The sequence below is a fragment of the Apteryx rowi genome, unplaced genomic scaffold (genome assembly GCF_003343035.1).
Source record: "Apteryx rowi isolate R43461 unplaced genomic scaffold, aptRow1 scaffold_40, whole genome shotgun sequence".
In the NCBI taxonomy this organism is placed as follows: Eukaryota; Metazoa; Chordata; class Aves; order Apterygiformes; family Apterygidae; genus Apteryx; species Apteryx rowi.
In genome coordinates this window covers 12049-24557 of record NW_020450530.1, presented here as the reverse complement: position 1 = coordinate 24557, position 12509 = coordinate 12049, and the positions used below count along the sequence as shown (strand labels likewise).

Sequence of the window (12509 nt, the reverse complement as noted above, 5' to 3'; positions counted from 1 at the left end):
TCCTTTAGCACCTGCCGGGGACACCTGGGAAGGAGACGGCTGTGCCTGTCGGAGGGCTGGAGCGGCTGCGGCACCCTGCGCCCCGGTGTCTCCCCACACCCTGAGGTCTGCCTGTGCCCAAACACCGCCCCGCACTCTCAAAGCCTCCTCACAGCCACCACCGTCTCCCCACACCCCGACGTCTCCCCTCACCCCGCCTCCCCACACCCCAATGTCTCCTCAGCCCCCAACGTCTCCCCACAGCTTCTGCGTGGAAAAGGATGTGCTTGATCACGCAGACATCTCTGGGCTGTTAAATGGACGTTTTCACATAGAAAGATAACGTGTTTTCGCAGAAAATTCTCACGGATTTCGCGAAAACCCGGCGAGAAAAAAAAAAGGCGCCAAACATTTTTCACACCACGGCCGGCGCCGCGCGCGGGCAGTGCACCGGCCGCCGCCCCGCACTGCGCATGCCCAGCGCCGCCGGGCGTGCGAGCCGCGGCGGCCGTTAGCGCCCTCGGGCGGGGCGGCCGTCACGTGGGGCGCTAGCGGCGCCGCGATTGGCTTGAGCCGGACTAGAAAACAGAGCGGGGCATCACTTCCTGGTTACCTCAGCCGGCGTCGGGGAGCAACGGGCGTGAGCGGAGCCGTGTGGCGGGGCGGGATGGTGAGCGGCCGGCCGGGGGCGGCCCCGGGCCCTCCGTGTGGGGAGGCTGCTTGACCCCTTGCTGGGGCGGCCTGTCGCGGTTTGCTGCTGAGAGTCTCTGTGCCATTCTGTTGAAGTAATCTGCCTTAACGTTCCCTTTTCCTTCCTGCCCTGTGAGAAGTTAGTGTTAGTATTAGGGGACCTGCACATCCCGCACCGAAGCAGCGGTCTGCCGGTGAAGTTCAAGAAGTTGCTGGTTCCAGGAAAGATTCAGCACATCCTATGTACGGGAAACCTCTGCACTGAGGAGAGCTATGACTATCTCCGGACTCTGGCTGCAGATATTCATGTTGTTAGGGGGGACTCTGAGGTAAAGTGGTCACTGCTGTAAATTCCTGTGTCCACCAAGTTGCATGCTATGGTTGTCTTGCTGGAACCTGGAGAGTCCCTCAGTGTTAGTAATTTCTGAACTGTAACTCATGGGCATGGGGAGTATCATGAGTGAGCCTGAGCAATCCAAATGACGCTTCAGATGCTTCTTGTTGCGTTTGTGATACGGGGGGGGTTGGCTGAGGGRTGTAGTTACATGTCACTTCATTCACGTGAACTCAAGCCTAAGTCTCCTCAGGATTGACAYGAGGCTGTCGGGGTTCCCCAGCTTGCTTTGTGGTGGCAGGAATTGGGGCTTGTGTGAGTGTTTACTTACTGTAGGGTAGTCTTGAAGCTACGAGACTCTGTGGGGTTCCAGTCTGGTGCAAAATCCCAGTTCTTTACAGCGTAGTTGCTCTTGCTGGGGTATGGTGCGTGCATCCAGTGTCTTGTATGCTTTGAAGGAGAAACTGTGYGCTAAATGTGTTCATGTGCATGGAATGCATAGACCTGAATCTCACAGATGAGGACTCTTTGGTGTGTGTATAACCTGTGTGTGGTCTCGTTCTCAGAGTGTGAATTATCCCGAAGAGAAGGTTGTAACCGTTGGGCAGTTCAGAATTGGTTTGATTCACGGCCATCAAGTTATTCCCTGGGGTGAYGTGGCCAGCCTGGCTTTGCTACAGAGGCAGCTGGATGTGGACATTCTCATCTCRGGCCATACGCACAAATTTGAAGCCTTTGAACATGAGAATAAATTCTACATCAACCCAGGATCAGCAACAGGGGCCTACAATGCTTTGGAGAAGTGAGTGAAATGGGTCTAGGGAGCTTGCAACTGTCCAGTGCAGCAAGAACCCATCRGCCTTACCTTAAATGTGCACGTTCATCCCCTAGTGTCCAGCCACCACCATGTTTTTAGCACTCTCATGAACAGCTGCGTCATGTAGGAGGCCAGCTCTGTCTCTTCACAGATCAAGAAATGCGGCTGCTTGCACTGAAAAGGCTTTATTTAGCCCAAGTGCTGGATACAACTGCCCAGCACTGGTATATTAGGTGCTCCTTTTTGAGCCTTTAGGGGGCTGAGCTGCAGCAGGTTCTTGAATTGAGTCTGACTCCTGGTGGCTACCTCATAGTTATATGCCAATGCTTTCTAGAAGCCAGACTTTCTGAGGCACTAGCAAGCTGAAGCATCTGGCCCCAATGTGGCTTTAGGGTGCTAGCCTTGAGGGCTCTTCTAGACTAGCTTCAAATCTATTTGAGATGCTGTTGTCACTGCCTCTGAAGTCCAGTGTTTTTCCTTTTGCTGCAGCACTTGCCAGTCAAATGTATTATACTGAAAATGCATTCTTAGAAGCATAAACTACAAAAGTTTGACAAATTATCTTTTCTTTCCAGAAATATCACCCCTTCTTTTGTACTGATGGATATCCAGGCATCCACAGTTGTGACTTATGTATATCAACTAATTGAGGAGGATGTGAAAGTGGAAAGAATTGAGTTCACAAAGTCCTGAAGCATATTTGTATCCACTTATGGCTTCTCACCCCTTCTTGTTGTCTCTCTTTCCACTCCAGTCTAACTGGGTGGAGGCCACGAGGGGGTGCTGCAGCAGCACCTTGGACTGTAAATCGGGCACGAYGCTCCAACTGTTGCTTGTGAACTTGTAAACAGGTTTGGTCCTGGTTTACAAGCACACCTTGAAGCATGGGGAGCTGCTGAGGAGCAGCAAAGAGCTTGTGGGAAATAAGGTGTGTCTAAGAAGGAGCTGCTGCATTGCTGGCCTCAAGGTGTCACAGGTGGTGGTAGCTTAGGATTGAAGTGTTTGTGTAAAACTAACCTAGAATAAACCGCTCTCTTCATGTGTCTGGATCCTTTGCATTATGTTTCTTGGAATGAGAAGGGCGGCTGGGATCCAGTGTGGTGGTGTGAAGAGAAGCTCCTGGCAGCTTCCTGAGGCGTGGCTCTCAACCTTGCTGAGTTTGTCAGTGAGAGGTGCCCAAGGACTGCAGCTGCTCTGGCAGACCCGAGTGACCCCTGCCTAGAAAGGGCCCTGAAGGGCAGAGGCAGGTCTGGGCACAGTGCTGTGGAAAGCTGTGTGTGGTGTACAGTGCTGTAGAGCTGAGCAGGCTGGGCGTTTGCCTTCCTGCTGCAGCCTGGAGTGAGAGCTAGCAGAGGCCTGTGTGCTTCTGCCTGTGTGCTGCTGATGAGCAAGTGAGTGTGGGCAGGGAGCAGCTGTGCTGCTGGAGCAATGCTGGGCTGTGGCCTTGGAAGATCCCTGAGCATGTCTCAGGCAGTCAGCATGTAAGGCAGTGCTTGTTTGCATTACCTTATTGTGGCTCCGTGTGTGACCTTACATTAGTACTCACCATGGCTCAGGATGGCCTCGGGCATGTCCTCAGTACAGCCCAGTGGCTGGATGGTCACAGGCTGGAATAGGGAGGAATAAGGCAGCTTCTGCAGATGCTTCAGCACGACAGGACCTGAGAGCATACGAGATGTTTTAGGACTCTGGCTTGGGTGAGCTTTCTTTTTGATGAAAGAAGCATTAGGTGCATTTCCCCAGAAGTCTTGTTCCAGATGACTGCTGTCTTGTGGCACTTGGCAGAAACCCAATTCTTGCAGCCCTGTGTTGTCCAGGCACTGGTATCCAGAGCTCCTTCATCACTGGAGCCAAGGCTGGGCTGGGAGAGGCAGGGGATATGCTGGAGCTCAGTGCTGTGAGCCCTGCTGCTGGAGCCAAGTGGTGCTGGGGGGGGTGGGGGGGGGGGAGAAGCATGCCCCCTCAGCTGCCTTGTGCCAGGCAAATGCCCTGCAGAGCCTGGAGTGGGGCTGCTCCAGGGCAGGTGTCCCCATGCAGAGGCAGGCTGTCCCCTGCCCTGTGTACACCTGTGCCCAGGCAGGGAGGCCCAGGGCCCTCCAGCGCAGGGACAGGATGGATGCCATCTCCCCTCTGTTGGCCTGGCTGAGCCCAGTGCTGAGCTGCTGCATCATGGCAGAAAAAGCGAGAGAGGCAGGAGGTTGCCCTGTGTGATCATTGTACTCTTTGCTTCACTACCCACATGGCTGAAGTGGGCAGTGGGAGCACTGGGATAGGAGCTGCCAGTGATTGCGGGGCAGACTTGCATGGAGGAAAAAGTGCCAGGCCTGGGAAGGGATTTAAGAGGGAGTTGAGGTCCATGGCACAGCCCTGTCGGTGTGGGCATGCAGACTTGGTGGGATTGCACCATGGCCTGGGCCCCTCTCCTTTCTCTCAGACAAACTATATTCCTCAGGAAGCAGCTGGTATAGCTGGCACCAGCAGAAACCTGGCAGTGTCCTTGTCACTGTGATATATGCAAACAGCAAGAGACCCTCAAGCATCCCTGCACGATTCTCTGCGTCTACCTCTGGCTCTACAGCCATGTTAGCCATCACTGGGGTGCAAGCTGAGGACGAGGCTGAGTATTACTGTGGTAGCAGTGACAGCAGTACTGACCATGGTCAAGGTACTTGGCTGGGTGGTGGTGGGTAGTTGTTGGGAAGGTTGGGTGATGCAGGGTGCCTTTGAACAATAACCAACGTGGGAACTGCTGGGGCAGCATGGGGGCTGTGTTGCAGGTGGTGGTGAGGCAGGTGATGTCTCTGTTGGTGACAGCCAGTGTGACTGTCACTCTGTCCTGTAGCCTGAGCACAGGGCTGTCACTACCTGCAACTACCCAAGCTAGATCGAAGGGAAACCTAGCTCTGGGTCACAGCAGCTGAACTGTGTCACGGGTCATGGACCCTGCACAGCACCCGTGAGCAGTGGGGGAGGGGAAGCAACATGCACACTGGGCAGCATTGGGGCACCATCAGGTGGTGGCTCTGAGCTGGGGGGAGCCGGGTGTCCTTGGCAAGGTGGCAGATATGACAGAGCAGGGCTGGGAGTGGGGAGGACAGTGAGGAGGGAGGTACAGGCAGGCTTTGACAATGAGTGTGGGGCAGACTTGTGTGGAGGGGCTGTGCCGCAGGCGGGCAGGGGTTTAAGAGGGAGTCAGGGGTCCGCGGCAGAGCCCCATCAGTGTGGGGACGCGTAGCTGGTGGGATCTCGCCATGGCCTGGGCTCTTCTCCTCTTCGCGGTGCTCGCCCATGGCACAGGTGCCCTGGCCAGCCTGGGTGTCCCTGGCCGGGGCCTGCGGGCACAGGGGCCCCATGGCATCCTGCTGCCTGGGGGGGGGCTTTGCTGCTCCATCACTTGCTGACCTGCTGCTTTCTGCCCTCTCTCCTCTCCCTCTGCAGGTTCCCTGGTCCAGGCAGCGCTGACTCAGCCGGCCTCGGTGTCCGTGTCCCCAGGAGAAACCGCCCGGATCACCTGCTCTGGGGGTAGCTATGGATATGGCTGGTACCAGCAGAAACCTGGCGGTGCCCCGGTCACTGTGATATATACAAATGACAAGAGACCCTCGAACATCCCTGCACGATTCTCCGGTTCCTTGTCTGGCTCCACAGCCACATTAACCATCACTGGGGTGCAAGCTAAGGATGAGGCTGTTTATTGCTCTGGTGGAGATGTCAGCAGCAGTGATGCTGTTGTGATGAAGAAGAGGGTTATGAAAGTGAGAGAAAAATCCATGAGCCAGAGCAAGGTTTTCTGCCCTTCTCCCTCGTGGTCAAGGAAGGCTATAGCTGCAGGGCACATGCTGGTTCCTGTCCCCTCTGCACGGCCATGTCTGTGAATGTCCCCCCCTATCCAGTCCCTGGGCTCTAGGAGGTGACTCTGTGGCTGTGCCCATCTTGTTTCTGTCCCTGCAAAAGGCATGAGCCCTGCTCCCTGTTGCTGCTGGTGGACCCCTGCTCCACCTGGAGCTGCCCCTGTGCTGGGATGTGCTGAGCTGGGCTCTGCTCCCCAAGTGTGCCCCTGCCGCAGGTCCCTTCTCCTCCTGCTGTGGTGTTCCCCGTCGCTGCTGCTCCCGCTCTCCTTGCAGGGCCCTTGGAGCTCTGTCCTTGTGCTCTGTGTGTGGGGCTGTTGGTCTGTCTGTCGCATGGGGTCCTGTGGGTTCAGATCCTGTTCCTGTCCTGCTGTTTGGGGGAACTTTGCTGCTCCGTCACTCGCTGACCTGCTGCTTTCTGCCCTCTCTCCTCTCCATCTGCAGGTTCCCTGGTCCAGGCAGCAGTGACTCAGCCGGCCTCGGTGTCTGTGTCCCCGGGAGAAACCGCCCGGATCACCTGCACTGGGAGTAGTAGCAACTATGGCTGGTACCAGCAGAAACCTGGCGGTGCCCTGGTCACTGTGATATATGAAGACACCAAGTGACCCTCGAACATCCCTGCACGATTCTCCGGTTCCGAGTCTGGCTCCACATCCACGTTAACCATCACTGGGGTGCAACCCGAGGACGAGGCCGTGTATTACTGTGGTGGCTATGACAGCAGCAGTGATGCTGTTATGGAGATGAAGAGGGATGGGGAAGTGAGATGCACACATCCTCTGCTCTGGGATTAACAACAACTATGGCTGGTACCAGCAGAAACCAGGAATTGCCCCTGTCACTGTGATTTACTACAACAACAGACCCTCAGGCATCCCTGTGCGACTCTCCAGTACTGCCTCTGACTCCACAAGGATGTTAAGGATCCCTGGATTCCAAGTTGAAAATGACGCTGAGTATTACTGTGGTAGCAGGGAAGCAGTGCTGGCCATAGTCTAAGTGCACCCTCTGGAGTGATGGTGGGGAAGGTTGGATGCCTTGGGGTGCTGTTGTTGAGGGATAACTAATGTGTGGGAAAGGCTTCTCAATGGGCTCTTTCACAGGTTCTGGTGAGCCTGGAGCCCTTGGCCTTGGTGATCCCTCTTAGGAAAATTGCCCTGTCCTGCAGCCTGGGCACAGGGTGGTCACCACCAGGAACTACCCAGACTGGATCCAGCAGAAAGAAACCTGGCTCTGTCCCAAAATATTTGATCTGCGGTACTTTTAGTGTAGAGCCAGTGGTGAGCACAGGGCAGATTTGCATGGAGGGGCTGTGTCCTGGGCAGGCGGGGGTTGAAGAGGGAGTTGGGGATCTGCTGCCCAGTCCCATTGGGGTGGGGATGCGAAGCTGGTGGGATCATGCCATGGCCTGGGCCCCTCTCCTTGCAGTGCTCACCCATGGCTTGGGTGCCCTGGCCAGCCTGTCACTTGCTGACCTGCTGTTTTCTGCCCTCTCTCCTCTCCCTCTGCAGGTTCCCTGGTCCAGGCAGCGCTGACTCAGCAGCCAGCCTTGGTGTCCGTGTCCCTGGGAGAAACCGTCCGGATCACCTGCTCCGGGAGCTATGGTTATGGCTGGTACCAGCAGAAACCTGGTGGTGCCCCGGTCACTGTGATTTATGATGACAACAAGAGACCCTCAAACATCCCTGCACGATTCTCCAGTTCCACGTCTGGCTCCACATCCACATTAACCATCACTGGGGTGCAAGCTGAGGACGAGGCTGTGTATTACTGTGGCAGCAGTGATGGCGTGTCGAGAATCTGAGCACTGGGGAGGCGGGTGGTGGTGGCCAGCTTGGTGGCCCCCTGTGGGTGGCCTGGCCAACCTGGCTTTGCTACAGAGGCAGCTGGATGTGGACATTCTCATCTCGGGCCATACGCACAAATTTGAAGCCTTTGAACATGAGAATAAATTCTACATCAACCCAGGATCAGCAACAGGGGCCTACAATGCTTTGGAGAAGTGAGTGAAATGGGTCTAGGGAGCTTGCAACTGTCCAGTGCAGCAAGAACCCATCRGCCTTACCTTAAATGTGCACGTTCATCCCCTAGTGTCCAGCCACCACCATGTTTTTAGCACTCTCATGAACAGCTGCGTCATGTAGGAGGCCAGCTCTGTCTCCTCACAGATCAAGAAATGTGGCTGCTTGCACTGAAAAGGCTTTATTTAGCCCAAGTGCTGGATACAACTGCCCAGCACTGGTATGTTAGGTGCTCCATTTCTGAGCCTTTAGAGGGCTGAGTTGCAGCAGGTTCTCGAATTGAGTCTGACTCCTGGTGTTGTCCCCAAAGTTAAATGCTAACACTTCCTAGGAAGCCAGATTTCTGAGATACCAGCAGCTGAAGTGTCTGACCCTAATGTAACTTAATTTGTTAACCTTGAGGGGTGTTCTAGATGAACTTTAAAAGGGAGTCAGGGGTTTGCAGCACAGCCCCATTGGCAAGGGGATGGGGAGCTGGTGGGATCGCGCCATGGCCTGGGCTCCTCTCCTCCTCGCGGTGCTCGCCCACGGCACAGGTGCCCTGGCCAGCCTGGGTGTCCCCGTCTGGGGCCTGCGGGCACGGGGGCCCCGTGGGGTCTCGCTGCCTGGGGGGGCTTTGCTGCTCCATCACTCGCTGACCTGCCGCTTTCTGCCCTCTCTCCTCTCCCTCTGCAGGTTCCCTGGTCCAGGCAGCAGTGACTCAGCCGGCCTCGGTGTCCGTGTCCCCAGGAGAAACTGCCCGGATCACCTGCTCTGGGGGTAGTGGCTACAGCTACTATGGCTGGTACCAACAGAAACCTGGTGGTGCCCTGGTCACTGTGATATATGAAAATACCAACAGACCCTCGAACATCCCTGCACGATTCTCTGGTTCCACGTCTGGCTCCACGGGCACGTTAACCATCACTGGGGTGCAAGCCAGGGACAAGGCTATGTATTACTGTGGTGGCTATGACAGCAGCAGTGTTGCTCTTGGGGGGATGCTGAGCAATGGGGAAGTGAGATGCAAACCCACAAGTTGAAGAAGGTTTTCTGCCTTCTTTCTCATAGTCAAGCAGGGCCATGACTGCGGGGTGCATTCTGGTTCCTGTCCGCTCTGCACGGCCATGTCTGTGAATGTCCTGCCTTTCCTGTCCTGGGACCCCAGGCTCATCTTGTCTCTGTCCCCACAAAAGGCACCATGTGACCCTGTTGCCAGCCCTGCTCCCTGTTGCTGCTGGTAGCCCCCTGCTCCTGCTCCCCCTGGAGCTGCCCCTGTGCTGGGATGTGCTGGACTCTGCTCCCCAAGCGTGCCCCTGCCACAGGTCCCTTCTCCTCCTGCTGTGGTGTTCCCCGTTGCTGCTGCTCCCACTCTCCTTGCAGGGCCCTTGGAGCTCTGTCCTAGTGTTCTGTGTGTGGGGCTGTTGGTCTGTCTGTCACATGGGGTCCTGTGGCCACAGGGTCCTGTTCCTGTCCTGCTGCCTGGGGTAGCTTTGCTGCTCTGGCACTCACTGACCCTGTGTTTTCTACCCTCTCCCCCTCTGGGTTCTTTGGTCCAGGCAAGGCTCACTGAGTTGCACTTGGTGTCTGTGTCTCCAATAGAAACTGCAGATTACCTACTCCAGGATAAGGATGACTGTGGCAAGTTCCAGCAGAAACCTGTCAGTACCTTTCTTACTGATATATGCAAACAACCAGCAACCCTCGGCCATCCCTACATGATTCTCCAGTTCCTCTTCTGGTTCCACAGGCACCATTAACCATAACTGGGGTCTAAGCCAAGGTGAAGCTGTTCATTACTGTCGTGGCTATGACTGCAGCAGTGATGCTGTTGTGGGAACACTGAGTATTACTGTGGTGGCTGGGACAGCAGTGCTGACCATGGTCAAGGTGCCCCATGGGGTGGTGGTGGGTGACTATGAGGAAGATTGGATGATGCAGGGTGCTCTTGTTGAGCAATAACTAATGTACAGGAACTGCTTTTTCCAGGGGCCATCTTGCAGGTGGTGGGGAACCTGGAGCATAGGCATTGGTGACAGCCAGCGGGATCGTCGCTCTGTCCTGCAGCCTAAGCACAGAGCCGTCACCACTTGCAGCTATCCGGACCAGATCCAGCAGAAACCTGGCTCTGGGTCACAGCAGCTGACCTGTGTCACGGGTCATGGACCCTGCRCAGCACCCATGGGCAGTGGGGAGGAGAAACAACATGCTCATTGGGCAGCGTTGGGGCACCATCAGGCAGTGGCTCTGAGCTGGGGGGGAGCCGGGTGTCCTTGGCAAGGTGACAGATGTGATGGAGCTGGGCTGGGAGCAGGGAGGGTGGTGGGGAGGGAGGCATGGGCAGGCTTTGGCAGTGATCATGGGGCAGATTTGCATGGAGGGGCCGTGCCACAGGCAGGGGTTTAAGAGGGAGTTGGTGGTCCTCTCTCCTCTCTCTCTGCAGGTTCCCTGGTCCAGGCAGCAGTGACTCAGCCGGCCTCAGTGTCCGTGTCCCCAGGAGAAACYGCCCGGATCACCTGCTCTGGGAGTAGCTACAATTACTATGGCTGGTACCAGCAGAAACCTGGCAGTGCCCTGGTCACTGTGATTTACTACAATGACAAGAGACCCTCGAACATCCCTGCACGATTCTCCGGTTCCTCATCTGGCTCCACAAACACATTAACCATCACTGGGGTCCRAGACCAGTATGAAGCTCCTTATTACTGGGGTAGCAGTGACGACAGTAGTGGTACTCTCCTGGTGCCCCAGAACAATGGGGAAGTGAGGCACAAACCCTGGAGTGGTGGAAGAGGCAGGTTTTGTGTCCCCTTTCCTCTCAGTCATGCAGGGCCATGTCCCCAGCTCTGGAGTCTCCTGTTAGACCTGTCCTGTTCACCCCRTGTCTGGGGGCTGTTAGGCTGCCCCAGGTGCCAGAGTCCTGGTGCTGGAAAAGCCATGGTGGGGCTCATCTCCACTCTCTGAAGCCCATTTGAGGGGCAGAGGCAGTGGCTGGGGGCAGTATGTGAAGCTGGAGGGTGCCGAGTGTCCTGGGAAGAGTTTTGCCATGTTTCTGCTCCCCCAGGCTGAGCTTCCCCTTTGGGCTAGTGCTGCAGCATCAGAGCTGACATTAGTGCGTGTGGCTGGTGTGTGCAGGTTTGCCAGCCCTTGCCGAGTCCCCAGGAGCTCTGCGGGTGGGCAGGGAGAGCTCCTGCTTCAGCCCCTTGCTTGCCTACTGGTTTGACTTCACCAGCTTCAGTGTCCCTGTCCCCAGGACAAACTGCCCAGATCACCTGCTCTGGGGGTWGCTRCAACTATGTCTGGTTCCAACAGAAACYTGGCAGTGCCTCTGTTGCTGTGATAAACCAGAATGATAAGAGACCCCTGCCTGATTTTCCAGTTCCTTATCTGCCTCCACGAGAGCAGTAACCATCACTGGGGTGCAAGCTGAGGATGAGGCTGATTATTACTGTGCTTGTTGGGACATCAGTGCTAGCCAGGCTCGTGGTGACAGCAAGCAACGAGAAAGTGAGGCACAAACCTGCTGCAGTGCCAGTGGCCTTCATTCCCCACTGCTGCTGCGATCTGACTGTGGAGCAGCAAATATGCTGGTAAGACGGAGCCTGTGTGGGGCACATACCCTGCTGCAGCATGTCCCATTTGTGCTGCCCGCAGGGGTACAGCCCCTGTCCAGCCCTGCTCCTGTCTCTGGCCATCGGCCTCCCTGGGGCCACAAGCACCTTGGGTAGGGCAGCACTGGGGAAAGGGAAGTGCTGCCGGGAGGGGCCTTTCCCCCTCTGCCTGGTATCTCTTGGCACAGACCTAGACACAGCGCTCCAGATGTAACTTCACCAGTGCTGAGAGGAGGGAGAAGGATCACCTCTCTCAGCCTGCTGGCAATGTTCCTTCTAATGCAGCCAGGGATGCTGTTGGCTGTGTTAGCAAAAGCCATGGTGTACCCTGATGCTAGCAGAAACCTGGCAGTGCCCTGGTCACTGTGATATATGCAAATGACAAGAGACCCTCCAGTGCAGGGATGCCTGAGGGTCTTGGAACTCCGGTTCCAAGTCTGGCTCCACAGGCACGTTAACCATCACTGTGGTGCAAGCCAAGGATGAGGCTGTGTATTACTGTGGTGGCTATGACAGCAGCAGTGATGCTGCTGTGGGGACACTGAGCATTGAGGAAGTGAGGCACAAACCCCAGAGCCAGAGGAAGGTTTTCTGCCCTTCTCCCTCRTTGTCAAGCAGGGCCATGGCTGCAGGGTGTATGCTGGTTACTGTCCCCTCTGCATGGCCATATCTGTGAATGCCCTCCCTTTCCTGTCCCTGTGTTTTCTGCCCTCTCTCCTCTCCCTCTCCTTGGTCCAGGCAGTGCTGTCTCAGCTGTGTTCAGTGTCTGTGTCCCCAAGAAAAACCACCCCAGGTCACCTGGCTCCAGGCCTAGCAGCTTGTRTGGCTGGTACCAGCAGAAACCAGGCAGTGCCCTGGTCACTGTGATACATGGTAACACCAACAGACCCTCGGGCATCCCTGTGCRATTCTCCCRTTCCAAGTCTGGCTCCACGGGCACATTAACCATCACTGGTGTGCAAGGTGAGGATGAGGCTATGTATTACTGTGGTAACAGGGACAGCAGGGCTGAGCATGGTCAAGATGCCCCATGGTTTGGTGGTGGATGGTCTTGGGGAACGTTTGGTTCCTTGTTGCTGTTGAGCAATAACTAATGTGAGGGAGCTGCATTTCCAGGGGCTGTTTTGTGGGTGGTGGTGAGTGGAGGAGCCATCAGTGTTGGTCACAGCACTGGTGACCAGCCCTCCGGGGCCCTGCATGGTTCTTGGGGTCCCTCTCTGGGAGCATGGC

The 12509-nt window shown here is 56.1% G+C and overlaps 1 protein-coding gene and 3 gene segments (V, D, J or C); all 4 read left to right on the top strand.

The window, feature by feature from the left end:
- The first annotated feature begins 638 nt into the window (after positions 1-638).
- Positions 639-4352, top strand: LOC112970643 (vacuolar protein sorting-associated protein 29-like). 2 transcript variants are annotated; one of them, XM_026075240.1, is made up of 4 exons: positions 639-649; positions 810-998; positions 1570-1805; positions 4273-4352. In XM_026075240.1, exons 1-4 carry the CDS (start codon positions 647-649, stop codon positions 4286-4288), a joined length of 444 nt encoding a protein of 147 aa, XP_025931025.1. In that variant the 5' UTR covers positions 639-646; the 3' UTR covers positions 4289-4352. The 2 variants fall into 2 exon arrangements, with proteins under 2 accessions (XP_025931025.1, XP_025931024.1); XM_026075239.1 differs by lacking the exon at positions 4273-4352 and adding an exon at positions 2396-2869.
- A 697-nt stretch (positions 4353-5049) lies between these two features.
- Positions 5050-6474, top strand: LOC112970565. The segment is given in 3 exon segments: positions 5050-5117; positions 5259-5575; positions 6113-6474. Coding segments are annotated over 3 exon segments (387 nt in total).
- Positions 6475-6614: 140 nt separating this feature from the next.
- LOC112970647 lies at positions 6615-7472 on the top strand. The segment is given in 3 exon segments: positions 6615-6635; positions 6936-6948; positions 7180-7472. Coding segments are annotated over 3 exon segments (327 nt in total).
- Positions 7473-8167: 695 nt separating this feature from the next.
- LOC112970646 overlaps positions 8168-12509 on the top strand; it is a 7180-nt gene continuing 2838 nt past the window's right edge. The window contains 1 exon segment of the V gene segment in view: positions 8168-8225. Coding sequence covers positions 8180-8225 — 46 coding nt within the window.